At 34.0% G+C, this 14504-nt stretch overlaps 1 protein-coding gene across 3 annotated transcripts in view; it reads right to left on the bottom strand.

Annotated features, from left to right (window-relative positions):
- Positions 1-2418: 2418 nt before the first annotated feature.
- Positions 2419-14504, bottom strand: part of LOC125646870 (DNA-binding protein RFX6-like) — a 36843-nt gene continuing 24757 nt past the window's right edge. For all 3 annotated transcript variants that reach the window (XM_048873463.2, XM_048873460.2, XM_048873462.2), the window contains exons 7-20: positions 13831-13938; positions 12575-12652; positions 9506-9619; positions 9291-9340; positions 9043-9202; positions 8760-8904; positions 8496-8590; positions 8130-8247; positions 7647-7766; positions 6932-7149; positions 6633-6774; positions 6036-6335; positions 4773-4946; positions 2419-3535 (exon numbers count right to left, since the gene is read on the bottom strand). In XM_048873463.2, the coding sequence (XP_048729420.1) occupies positions 3405-3535; positions 4773-4946; positions 6036-6335; positions 6633-6774; positions 6932-7149; positions 7647-7766; positions 8130-8247; positions 8496-8590; positions 8760-8904; positions 9043-9202; positions 9291-9340; positions 9506-9619; positions 12575-12652; positions 13831-13938 (1953 nt within the window). In that variant the 3' untranslated portion in view covers positions 2419-3404. The remainder of the gene's footprint in view (positions 3536-4772; positions 4947-6035; positions 6336-6632; positions 6775-6931; positions 7150-7646; positions 7767-8129; positions 8248-8495; positions 8591-8759; positions 8905-9042; positions 9203-9290; positions 9341-9505; positions 9620-12574; positions 12653-13830; positions 13939-14504) is intronic.

The following is a 14504-nucleotide window of genomic DNA, read 5'->3' as shown; positions in this document are numbered from 1 at the left end:
TTTTACTTTTTTGTGTGTTTTTCATTTCAAAAATCATATTTTCATCTGATCTTCTAGACGTATTCTATTAGATATTCATATTATGCATCAAATAATAGCGGAATTGGATTTTGAAATATCTTGCCTGCAAACAAAACACCCTCTTAATCATTCCAGGAAAAAACACAAAAAATCATATACTAGAATTACTGAGAAATTGTATCACTCTTTTCGATGGTGAAATCCTACTTCATATAGGATGCTAACGAGCCACCCACTTTAACAGATAATGACGAGTTAGAGTTATCTAACTTTGATAAATAAAAATTATAATATCGAAGAAAAGCCTCTGTTTCCACCATTTTCATTACTTTCTTTTCATCTAGACCTCTAAATTTCACCGCGTGGATATTAATGATGGGGTTCTTTACTTTATCGAAGAAAACTTAATGTTTCTCATGTAATACTAGTAATTTTTAGAGTTGTATAATCATGCTTTCAGTATTACAATTTATTCTTTACTCACTAATTTTGACTACGTATTACTTCGTTTACATGATTAAGATTTAGAGGTCATGACGAATGTGTCCGGTTAACAGGGAGTATTTACTCCTCCTAGACACTTGATCCCATCTTTGTTGTGTCTAGAGATCTGTCTTTTCCCTACTCTTCATAGAATTTATGAGATTGATCACTGTTCGTTATTTTCACTTTTTCATGTACAATATTTAGAGAGATACATGTAACAATGTAAAGTCTGAAAACGCTTGGATGAGTACAGGGTGTATACTTATACCGAATGTTTTCGTGGATGAAGATACAAGATGAAAACGTGAGTTTGTTTATAACAGCCAATGGTGTACATAAAACTGATGATATCAAGAAAAACTACTTTGAGATAGGCCTTTAATTAAAAAAAAATATTCTATATTTAGCAAAGAAAGACGGCGAATTTTCCATTTTTTGTTTGAAAGACGAAGATAACAAACAGTGGCCAATTTCACCAATTCCGTAAGCAATACAAAATAGATAATTGGGCAAACACGGACCCCTGGACACACCAGAGGTGGAATCATGTGCTTAGGGGGGAGTAAGCATCCCCTGTCGACCGGTCACACCTGCCGTGAGCCCCATATCTTGATCAGATAAACGGAGTTATCCGTAGTCAAAATCAGTGTGCCAAGAACGGACTAACAATCGGTATGAAACACGTTAGACAATATTTGACCCTATGATAGGTTGTATTGGCAAACTAAATCGTTATAACGTTGAAACTCCTGTACCATCAACTTGTTTTTCAGTAGCTTACCTCGATTCAAAAACTGACCATACGCAGAACAAGCTCTTGTGTATCGAATCAGTTGAGAGATATAAACTCTATATGCAGGTAATATTGGAATATTGCTACAAAAATATGGGAAGTTGACGATGGATAAGCTGAAATCATCCCGTTTGTCATAAAGTTGAGTTGTTAGTTTGCAGTTAATATTTACTTTCAATAAAATATCTAAGTATGAAGCAGAAATGGACGACTCTGTGCTCTTTTATTTCGAGCTCTTGGGGATATATCGAATCGACATATGAATTAAAATTATTATTGTCAATGGATAAAACGTCGTCGATATATCTAAATGTCGAATTGAAGGCCACAACAAGAGATTTTTTCTTCTCGCGTAGAAGTTTCTGAAAAAATTATGTTTCATATGAATATAAAACCAGGTCAGCTAACAAAGGAGCACAATTCATGCTCATGGGAATTCCGACAGACTGTTGGAAGACCTGATCACCAAAGACCACAAAGATATTGTCAATAAGGAACTCTAGCATGTTTTTTATTTCAACTTCTTAATACTTGTGCGTAGAATCAGAGTGGTGTTTAACAAAGTAATTTTTAGCATTAGTGATCACTAGATGTAAAACTTATACGGTACCAATTTTGATGCACCAGATGCGCATTTCGACAAATAATGTCTCTTTAATGATGCTCGTAAATAAGTACTTAGCTACTTGGCTGTAGAGACCCTCGGGGACTAACAGTCCACCAGCAGAGGCCTCGACCCAGGGGTCATAATGTAAAACTTACACGGTACCAATTTTGATGCACCAGATGCGCATTTCGGCAGATGATGTCTCTTCAGTGATGCTCAACCGAAATGTTTGAAATCCGAAATAACAATGCAGTTTAAGAGCTATTATAGGGAAAAACCGTGTGCCAAAAAAAGTGGAGTCAAATTCGTCTAAGGATAAGAGCTATGCGCGAGGGAGATAGTCCTTAATTTTGAAATGAATTTCTAAACTTTATAACAGTTATTAAATATACATCCGTATTTTCAAGCTAGTAACGAAGTTCTTAGCTACTGGGCTGTAGAGACCCTCGGGGACTAACAGTCCACCAGCAGAGGCCTCGACCCAGGGGTCATAATTCTAATACTAAAGAAGTTCTTTGTAAACCACTTTTATTTACATTTCAAGGTTAAATATAGAATCCTTAAGACAACTGTCTTCCGAAAATGTAACAAAAGGCAACAATATTGATATGGATTTGTATAATAATTGACTATTATATTGTCATGGCAAGTATGGGAACAAAAGGAAAATGAAAAACAATCATAAATGAAATTCTCTATGTCTACGAATTACATTGCAAAATAATACATATTGCATACCATTTATAATCCATTTCCACTAAACTTTTAGAATATCATTTGATAGATTATATCATCTAAAGCCTATGAAAGTGGGTGAGAACATACAGATGTTTAATTATAAAGTCAATATACAAAAGGCAAGCTTGATTTGATCGTGTAAGCTCGTTGTGAATTGCACATTAATGAGTCGAAATTCTATGCAGTAATCACAAACACAATATATTCAAAATCACAAAATCTGTGTTCTGTTCATAATATATGAATGGCGATGAACAGATTCAAGACAGTAACGCTCCGTAACATATGACATGGATGAAAACCAATGAATACATATTATGGAAAAATGCAAGTTTGATATGGCTGCAGAACTATCAGGCACTTGAAATAATCTAACCAACTAACTCTAAGTACATAACCTACTGACATTTATATAGTAGGACTTGATATAGCACTACAAATACAGTTCAAAGTAATTCGTATTTACAATTCAGATCTGCTCCAGCAATTGGTATATATTGTCTGTCTATTGTACCCTTGGTGAATTAAAAATACATGTATTGACACGGTTTTTATGATTTGTTCATTCAGTTTAATAAAGCAATGAATGAATCTCATCCAAGTAGTAAAATGATGCTAAACCCTCTAGGATTTATGGTAAAATACCGAAAGTCATTGCACAGTCACAAAAATGTAATCACTGTATATTCTTATTGCGCTTCCATTTCATTCTAGAATGCCACAAAGTGTGATAAGGTTTTTTTGAAGAATAGCCATGGATTACGTCATAAACACTGTGTTTATTGAGGGCAAAGGTCCTGGGTCATTGTATGCCTGGGAAAGGTCATGGTCACTCGTTATCATTCCATTTACAGCCATACTTATGATGTCGTCACCAAAGTCATGATGCACTGCAAAATGAATGAAAACACTAAATGCAAAATAATACTATAACCAAGGGTTTAAACAAGTCAAATTATAAACAAACACATAGGGAATATCAGTTTAGCTATGGCGTGTCAAACGTTGCAATATTTGATATTTTCCATTTGTATTGTATAACTTAATATTTATATTGTATAATTTTTCATTTGTATTGTATAATTTCCATTAAATTGTACAATTTTTCATTTGTATTGTATAGTTTTCCATTTGTATTGTACATGAAATATTGTTTATTTTGAATTGTTACAAAGGATTTCACTGACGTAGATCATGGTTCGATTATCAAGCCATAGGATATATATTTCATCACTACTGTTTACCTATACATAATTGTAAATTTTACAGAACTTTCCCTCGCTTATCAACCTCATGTTTAGCTAGTCCTGCACGGAAATAAAAAAAAAACCCAGTTTATCTTGTGGTTTCATAAAGCATACAGTTGGTTGGTTGTATATTGTTTAACGTCTCTCCCGAGAATTTTTCACTCATACGAAGACGTCACCATTACCGAAGAAGGGCTGCAACATTTAGGCCTATACTCGGAGTTTATTGCTTCGAGCAGGGAGGGATTTTTATCCTGCCACAAGAGCTGTGACATGGAGCCTCAGTTTTTGTGGTCTCATCCGAAGGACCTCCCCATTTAGTCTCTTCTTACAACAAGTAAGTGACACTGAGGACCTATTTTAACCCGGATCCCTACGGGATAAAAAGCATACGGAATATCTTGCTCATTTTCAACACGACACAGGCTAAAATTTGGCAAATGGAATCCTTCATTATAGATCAAAATAAACAACTCTTCGGATACAATACAAATAAAAAATTTTACAAAACAAATGGAAAATGTACAATATAAATATATATATAAAATTATACAACACAAATGGAAAATATAGAATGCAGATGAAAATTATAAAACACAAATGGAAAATATACAATACAATACAAATAAAAAATCATACAATATAAATGAAAAAATAGTATACAAATGAAAACTTATACCATACGAATGGGAAAAAAAATTAAATATTGCAACGTTTGACATGCCTAAAACATGCACTGATGTATTTAACTTTATTTTATGTGCTATGTAAAACAAAAGTAATTTGAAATTGCACTTTGAACTTATATATGAACATTTCGGTTATCCATACATTTGGTATGAGTGTTTAGTGGATAGAAGATTTGTTTTCCAGGTCTTACCCCCAGGACGAGGCGGACTGTGACAGCTGGCTGGACTAGTGTTGTAAGCGCCATCTTTCGGTCGGATTGGTTTGTCTAGGATGTTCAGTGGATCGTCAGGGTAGCGCTGCTGTATCACGGACACGTGCTCGACATGTGGCTTCGACGGCGGATTATAGCCACTGCTGAAGAAATCTAGAAAGAAAGGGGCGATAACTAACAAAGAGTGAAAATAAATTTCACAAATCATTTTCTAATTACAGGAAAATTTTCGTCCGGTGTTATTTTTACCTATGTGCATTGGAAAATTATTTCGCCCAGATCTAAATTCATCAAACATTGTTTCACGAAAAATAGGGGCAACTGTGTACACAGTATCTAGAATTTGCATGGTTGAACAAATTGATAGCGATAACAAAAGATAGTAGCAGTTTTGGAATAATTTTATCACTTAGCCCATACAAAATTCACAAAGACTATTCAGAAAATTAGTCCGAAATATTTTTAAACATCGTGACTAGACTTCGTCTACTAGTAGTTCAAATTTTTTTTATGACAATATATCTATTATAGGAAATAAAAACCCGCGAAAAGTGTGAATTGAAATTAGCTATACACTTCAGTTTTGTATTTCAAAAGCATGCAAAACTTTTTGACAAAGAGATAAACGCTAGTGAAAATAAGGAAAATATATTTGAAATATAAATACACAAACAAAAGATTTATCATTGAATAGGCGTATGAAATACATGTGAACAATCATTTGAAAAAGTCCCTGACATTCACGACATATGTATATTGAAAGTAAAACAAGATGTGTTTGTGAAATACAAATGCCCCTGATAATGGCCAAATTCCAAAGGTGGCCAAGGTCACAAGGGCAAATATCTTAATACCAGTAGAAAGATCTTGTCACAAGAAATGCTCATGTGCAATATGAAAGCTCTAATATTTACCATTTAGAACCTATAACCAATTTCAATTTTTTTTAAAAGTAGGTCAAACTCCAAAGTCTATGTCACAAGGTCACAATTTTGGTATCCATGGAAAGGTCTTGTCACAAAGAACACTCATGTGAAATATCAAAGCTCTAGCACTTACTGTTCAGGAGTTATTAGCAAGGTTAAAGTTTCAGACAGAATTACAGAATGACAGACAGTACAAAAACATTATCCCCCCCCCCCCCGATCTTCGATCTCGGGGGCATAAAAATAATGTATGCATATTTATTGTAAGGGGAAAGAATTAAAGATTATAAATTATCTGAGAGAAATTTTTTTATACCTGATCCAGAGTAAGACAATCCACTAAACGCTTGGTTAGTGGGCACCACGTTGAATGCACTAGTCCCTTGACTATAGACAGATGGAGACCCGAAGGTCGGCTGAGACAAACTGGTGTAATTCGGATTATAGAAGTCCGCACTGGTGTATTGAGAGTCATGATGATAACTTGGTTCCAGATCATTTTTCACACTGGAATATGGTGAATGATTCATAGATGGGTGTGTTCGGAAGGCACTCGGGTAATGCGGCCCATAGCTACCAAAACTATATGGCGAACCAGTCTGGTATTCTCCTTGTCCTTAATGCAAAACAAAACCGTAAATACATTTCAATATAGAAAAAGTACATTTCATTATAGAAATATTACATTTCCATTACAGAATAACTGAATAGCATAAATTGTGTCTGTTTCAATATTGCAACAAGAGTAACACTGTATCATAATCAAGAAAATTAGAATTCAATCTTACACCTCGGACATCAATTATTTGCTTAATATACCGAATGAATAAATTAGTGATCATAGTGGTATGCAATTCAATGAGATAAAGGCTTCTATGAGTCTGGGACCAGCTCGGTCATACCCAATACTTACCGATGTAGCTAAATGGAGCAGGTGCTACTAAAGATGGCTGTGTAGATCCGGGATAGCTTATAACACTATTTCTAAGTTGCTGTGGAATCGGATTGAAAATGATTGGAGATGAGCGATTTGGCTGTGGGTTTCCTCGAACACTCTGAAATGATACATTTCGGTATGTCTTTAAAGCTGCGAAATGCTTTTCAAAGTATATATGGAAATATTTGCAAATTAAAACCAATGTTCGATAATTTTCATCATTTTAATAAAATTGTCTTGCGATATGTATACAGTATAGAGTGGAAACTCATTACCTGGGCCATAACAGCCATATTGTTAATGTGACTGGACATGTTAAAGGACGGCTCCTTCTCGTGAGTGAATGTATTATGGCCGGTAGGTGATGGCTGTCCGTAAAACTCGTGCTTAACAGTGTTATTATTAAAGTTCCTAGAATTCAAAGTGTCTCTTTTCGTGGCAAGAAAGCAGCTACTGGATTGTGAAGAAAGAATTGGACGAGAACTGCCATCTTCTGTAAGAGAATAGAACATCCAATTCATTTAAATTATCAATGTTAGAAATTAATGAATTTCATATCAAAATCATGATACAGTTTACAACAGCTAATAGTTTCAGATGTTTGTTAAGGTTAAGCACTGTGAACTTTTTGCACTTTTGTATGTTTTCGCGAGCTGTCTGCTGATGGCAAACAAACAACAACAAACACCAAACAAGAAATAGAAAATAAAATATTAATTTCGCCTATCCTTTTGTCAGCCTTCCCATTTCTTGATTTCAATTTGATAACAATGGCTTCATGCTACTTTTTACGAAGGACTTCCTTTGTATTTCGAAATAGATTCAAAGATGTTTACAGAGATTACACTTCCCCTGCCCCCAACGAATAATATTTTTTGGCGAATCTTTCTCATTTCTCAAAACCTTTTAATTGATACCAAGATTATAGAGATCTAGTGCACTTTAAGATAATATGAACACCTTAAGATGATAGGAGCAGTGTAGAATTACCTGTTTTCATGTGTTTCTCTAACAGAGACTGAATCTCGGTTTCCTTCTCTACATGTAATTGCGTCTCCACAGCTAGCAAGACATATTCGTCCAGAAGCATCCGAATTAAATGAAAGGAACCTATTATTAAGTAAAAATGAATATACTTGAATCTTTAATCATAAATAACATGTTTGTTTGTCCCATTCATTCGAAGTTCATATATATATATATATATATATATATATCATATATATATATATATCATATATCATATATATATATATATATATATATATATATATATAGGTTTGATAACAAAAACAAAAGCACGTTTAAAAGAAGTGCTTACACAACCTCTCTGAATTATGAACCCTGATGCATGCAATTGTAGTGTTTTAGTTACAATGTTTCTGAGAATTGACACCATATACATGTACAGCGTTCTCGTTATCTTGAATTTAGAAATTTATCTGAAGTTTAGACTCTTTGTGTTTGCCTTACCAAACGCTTTGGCGTTGTTCAAGGTAAGATTATGCATCACTCTTGCTCCAAAGAACGACCAATTCAGTAGGAAGGCTGAAGCCCTCTTCTTGAAGGATCGACCATTTTGTTTACTCGGCTAGAAATAAAACGTACATAATTTATAAACCTATCACATTTAAAATGCTTATTCAGTGCTTTAAAACATCTTGATATTCTAAAGGTGTCTTAATTCATATGAACAAAATTTTGTTGTTGAAAATACACGAGTTAGACATGTATCTGCAAATTCAGCATGCTGATTGTCATTGTATGCATGCATGTTTACAACCTGTATTCTAACAAGATTCCAGAGTATTTCTATAAAACATTTCATTGACTTCCTACCTTTATGACTTTGTTTTCCACCACACTATCTAACCACTCTGTGAACGACTCCACAGTGGCCTGCTTCCGAAGTATTTCTTTAAATTCCCTCAAAACTGAAGCACAAAGTTAGAATACAAAATATAAGCCTCGGGTAGAAATAATTATCATATATTGCAAGATAATGCGCCGGTATTCAAAATTTACAAAATAATAATGGTTTAATCTAATGACTTTATTAAGTAGTCCACCCATCTATTTCGGATTTTTAAAAAACCCATTTACATTCTGCATTGAGTTCCAAATCCGATTCTCCACCGTCGTTGGTATTGTGAAGTGCATGCGTGCCTATACTATTCAGATCAATGCTGTCTACATCAGCAATCATCTGGTTGACCATTTGTGCGTCATAGAGCACTGGACGTGCCGTCTACAAAGTAAGACATCAATTCCAATTTCCATCAATTGATAATTCCAGTGATCTTAGCACTGTTGACATGATTGGTGATAAATGTAAAAAGTGGTACATGTACATATTTGCCTTACGATAGAATATCGCGTTAATTACCTGTGCAAGATGTAAAAATGAAGTTTGTCTTTTCATTGCTTGTGCAAATCTTCTTGCGACCGGAAGTTTGCTCTGTGAGAGAGGCTCTGGTAGATTTTCTAGCGAAGTGGACACCCAGTTCTCCCAATGTTTGGAGAAATTACGTATATCACACAGCAACCTATGTGAAGTGAAATTGAATGTATCGAAATGCATTCATCTACGACTGACAATATCACTAGAATTTTTACTGTTTTAAAAAATCTTACGTTTCTGGCATTTCTTGCATTGTCGCTGGAATTAGGACCTCTGTCAATACCTATAAAACAACGAAAGATATGTGGTATGTACATGCATACATGTTGACAATTTAGTTCAGAACAGGCATGGTGAAACTCTACACAAAAATTGCAGCTGTGGCAATGTCATGCTATTTTATTCTAGAACAAAGCTGATACGAACAGAGTATAAGAGGTTGTCTCACCTTGTACAGAATACTGTCACAAACACAGATGATGTCCACGATAACCTCATTTTCTACCAAAGGCAGCAGGTGCTCGGGGAGACCTTGCCAAAAATGTAGCAAGAAGTTCTGAATCTGAAATAATTGGGAAAACGTTACGATATAAAAATGTCTTCCTTCTCATAAGTTTTAGAACTTCTATCAGTACATCATGCTTATGGTCATCTTTTATTCACGACAACGTCATTCATATTCACTGATATTGTCATTTGGAGGAAATCATCTTAATAAGGTCTCTAATATTAGGCAATTTTCGTGTTGTTTTCCCCTTTCGCCCTATTGCTGTAAGCATTTCATGTGAAACCAAATTTATACAATAGAAAAAAAATAGCCATGCACATGCATTCATGAACTTATCATAAGATTTTTTTAATTTCTTTTTTCATAGAACGTTACCTTGTAGTGTCAAACGCCACAACAGATGATAAATGACAGCGTCATAGGTCAATAAAATGTCTGTAATCCACGAGACTTTGGGAGGATTCGTCGCTATCGAATATTCATGGCTTATATTTTCAGACTTGCCAATAATGTGTTTTAGATGTGATTGACAAAAGAATATTTAAGCTTATTATCATATTTGATCTTTGTTTTATGAAAATTTACAACTCCTTTATCAATTTCCGTCGGCATTTTTCAATACAAAAATGATCCCAACTTCGAAAGGTTAGAGAGTATGTAATCGGGCCTAAACACCTCCATAATCACAGATCAATTTTTGAGCCGAAAGAGGCCATTTTGGTTGGGGAAATTCATATAGACTGAGCTTATATGAAGTAAATGCAAATACCACTACCTCATATTAACCGTCAAAAAGCGAATATATTTCAATACGAGGGCTGAAGAAACCTGTAGTATTGCACATTGCACTCAGAAGAATTTGTATCGATGTCTTCAAATCTTCCTCTCACAGATAAGGAACCACATAAAGGTGAACTAAAAGTGTTTCTTTATCTAAAATACAAAGTACATCTGTATATTCATGACTTCGTCAAATATTAGGACGGGGTGTTTTTCCACTACAGATGTCCCAAAAGGGTTCCAGAATCTATTAGTTCAAATATTCCACAGGTGTATGGGACAAAATATAAAACAGTCCACATATTGTGTATATCTAAGATGCCTTTGCAATCTCCAATATATTGGACCCATTAATAATTCAGAGTTATGGAATGTTAGACATGTTTTTATTTTCTATAAGCTATTGTTTAATTTAATTCTTCAAATAACTTCAACGGACCAATGACTCACGAATGCAACACTTTCAACAGTGGCACCGCAGGTGTAGCTCACAATGAGCTGGATTTACTAAAACCCCAAACCTGCCCGGGGAGGCTGTAAAACTCCGGCTTATAATGTCGGGATTAAGGCCTGACAATCACTTCATTCACAATATCTGGATTCCCTTTGATAAAGTTATCCTTCCAGAAGGGAATTAAGCGGTCTGTCGAAAGTCTTGATTTATCTATTAGAGTTTTCAATGTTTATGTGAAATCGACTGACATGAAAAGAATACGAGTAATAGTTTTCAAACAATTGCTTGAGAGGACCTAGTGTTTTCTATGAAATAATAGATATAGATCAGAAGTCAAGAAAGGACAGTGAAAACAATAACAAGCAGTTACTTAGTACACAGAAAAATACTAGTGCGACCAGTTAGTGTTCCTCTGGTTGTGTGGTAACACTGCCAGTATATATAGATGTTCTAAGAATGTATATAATACACGACAAATTTCGATCTATGGGTCATTTATTAGAATATGTTTATTTCTGAAAGATACACGTTTTGGTCAGCATATAACCCCTTACTTGGCATGACACACGGAAACACAATTAAACTTTGTTTTAAACCAATGACCATGGTGGTGATCATATGCTGTTAAAGGAAATCTGTTGCAGAAAATTGGGCGAAGCAAATTGTTCGTTTTCCATACTTTTCTTTATGTGGGTCAGGATACCCACTTTGTTGCATCGCGATACCTTAACATGAACTAATGAAAATTTTCACTGATAAAATGTCGAATATTTGACTACAGATTATTGTTTAATTGTGCCAGTATCGAGAAAGCCTGCAAAACTCATGTTTGGATTTCTCGATTTTGTACCGACTTTATCAATACTTCTTTATTGATCTCGAGTTAATCCTGATAACGTCATCACGTGATCTGTTGTATTAATGATCTGTGGTTGGCTCAAAATTAAATTTACGAAACATTTAATCAAATTTTCGATACGAGCAAGAAAATAAAACCAAATTTTTGTGAACAGCAATATCTGATTCTGAGAGGCTCTTTTTATTAATTGGTGTTCTTATCTTTCAGTAATATTATTTCGCCATCTGTGACTTGAGGTTGAGAGAAAACATTTGTACAATACGCAACTGATAAATAAACTACAACCATCAGACAAAAGATGGAAATTGTATGCATTTTCCCTTTGTGACCTAAGACATGTACAAGAGTATCTTCTTCACATACAGAAACAACACTTGCAAACTCAACCAGTCATTTTGCCATATCATGGTAATGAAGTTCGAAAGTTTCTTTTTTTATAGCAAATTACATGCCAAACAAACATGAAAGTAGCTTAACAGGAGTTTGAATCCGCCGATTGTTTTCGGTAATCAAAATGAATTTCACTTTCAAGAATTCCTTTGGGTTTAAAACTTCAGAAGATGGTCTTGTATTGAAATCCATTTGTATAATTGTGTTTACCAGAATTAATCCCGCATAATAGGCAGTTGATACCTTGAAAGTGTAATTCATTCAGAGAGCTTAAGGCTGGCGATAGCCTGATAATGCCTACATCAAAGTCACCGTCGCAGAAACCTAGACCGCTTGCATTTGGACCTTCTAAGTGACTACTAATGATAACTAATGTTCTTCTGTTTTCCCAAACACACTGCTTTCAAAAGATACATTCCCTCAGATCAAAGCAGAATTATGATTATAATAAAGGTCCCACAGTTCTAAGGTGTGAGATTTTAAAGATATATTTTTATATCATGGGCACTCGTAATAGACAACATACCTCTTCAAAATTGGCGTTGATCGCAGTATCGAGAATACATTGACAATGAGTTTTGTACATCATCACAAAGGTTTCTACCTACAAAGCAAAATTCTTTATTGATCAACACTTGTTTTCTAACTGCTTAATGAAAACGTGTTTATAATTTCACATTTCATTAGCTCGAATTTTTCATTAAACATAGCTACATATATTTATAACCTACTTCTAGGGTACAGGAAAATGATTATCAAGATAATTATATCAACGAAATGAAAGAACTGAAAAATACACAAAGCATACAAAAGCGTTTAGAAATCTGTTCGAATATTATCTTGGAGCGAAGTATTTCATTGTGTTTCAGTGAAAAATAAACGTGTCGGTCTCGCTGTGTGGAATGACATTCTCCCCACAGTAAACTCCAGCCAAGTTGATAAATTTCTAAATGATACATTTTTCCTTTTATAGCTTGTTCAACGGCTACCCTTGAACAAATAGACTTTTGTTTACTCAGGACTGAATTCTGTGAGTAGAAAAGTTGGAGAAGAATAGGATAGGATTTGGTATCAATTAATAACACAGACCTCGGAGCACAGTTTATCAGAGATTCAATAAACAGTTCAACAAAAGTAATAAAATATATCACTTTGAATAGCTCTCACAACATTAACGTACATAAATTTCGCTGGCATGCAAAATTAACTTGACATAACAGTTCACAGCACGAGTAATTAATATTTATGTTAAAAATTACACTACAATGAAACGGGTTTACATGCAATAAATTAATGTCTGAATGTCCCTCCGTGCAACTGAATTGAATTGCATAGAGAAATATACGTGTAAACATGTCAGTATACAAAACATATATAAAGAAATAAACATCTTTTTCTGCACAATGCGCTGACAGCACGTGCTTACACTTCATCCTAATACTTATGTGCACCTCAAAGTAATACGTCATTATTCTTTTCTTTTTCTAAACTAACATCTTTGATCTTTTTGTGTGATTGTAAATTTTTGGATATTCGATTTATCAACATTATTTACTTTGCCAAGAAAAGGAATTATCGTATTTTGGATCCCTGTGCTTTGATTAAGCAATATTTCCTGAATGTGTTGATCCTACCAATAATTAGTCTCATATGTATATATATATATATATATATATATATATATATATATATATATATATATATATATAAGCACATATATATAATGCATTGTGTAGAGAATGTCCTTCACCAATGCAAAAGTAGAGAATTCAAAAGATGTACCTTTTCTCTAGGTATGGACAGTGGTAATATGAGGTACTGAGCATTAGGGAATTCTGGAAGTAAAGTACCAGTCTTTGAACTTAGCGAATATTTCCTTGTAAATCCACCCTGAAAAAAATAGAGTGATCTCTATGGTGCTTCATCTTCAAAATATCAAAACAACAAGTCAAGACAAGGTAAATGCTGTTTCGCGTAGAATTCTATAAGAGCTTAATTAGAAATATAGAATTTAATACTAATGACAGTGCTGTTGTAAAGCTACACATACACACTGATTTCTGTAATCAAGAATACGTCATTTTCATAAATCCGATGAACTAATGGTGCATATCAATAGACAGGTTAATTAACCAAAGAATTATGACGATCTTGTCCAAATTATTTAGAATTTTAAGATCTTGATGAAATAATTGTATACATGAATTAACTAATCATAATTGTAAATAGTCATAAAAATGGCGAAAATAACTTTGGGTAACATTATAATTTCTTAAAGGTAAGGAAATTTTATTTAGTTTCTAGAAAACACCCCCAACAACAGGGCAAAAATTAAAGAGACAGCAACATATGAAAAGTAATGTAATGAAAGTTCCACATTGTTGTTTGATTCTGGCCACAGTAGAAAATGACTGTTGCAAAATAGTCCATTTTCAATCAAAATGACAATTTCCTTC

The sequence above is a fragment of the Ostrea edulis genome, chromosome 6, assembly GCF_947568905.1.
Source record: "Ostrea edulis chromosome 6, xbOstEdul1.1, whole genome shotgun sequence".
NCBI lineage: Eukaryota > Metazoa > Mollusca > Bivalvia > Ostreida > Ostreidae > Ostrea > Ostrea edulis.
This window is presented reverse-complemented; position numbering and strand designations above follow the sequence as displayed.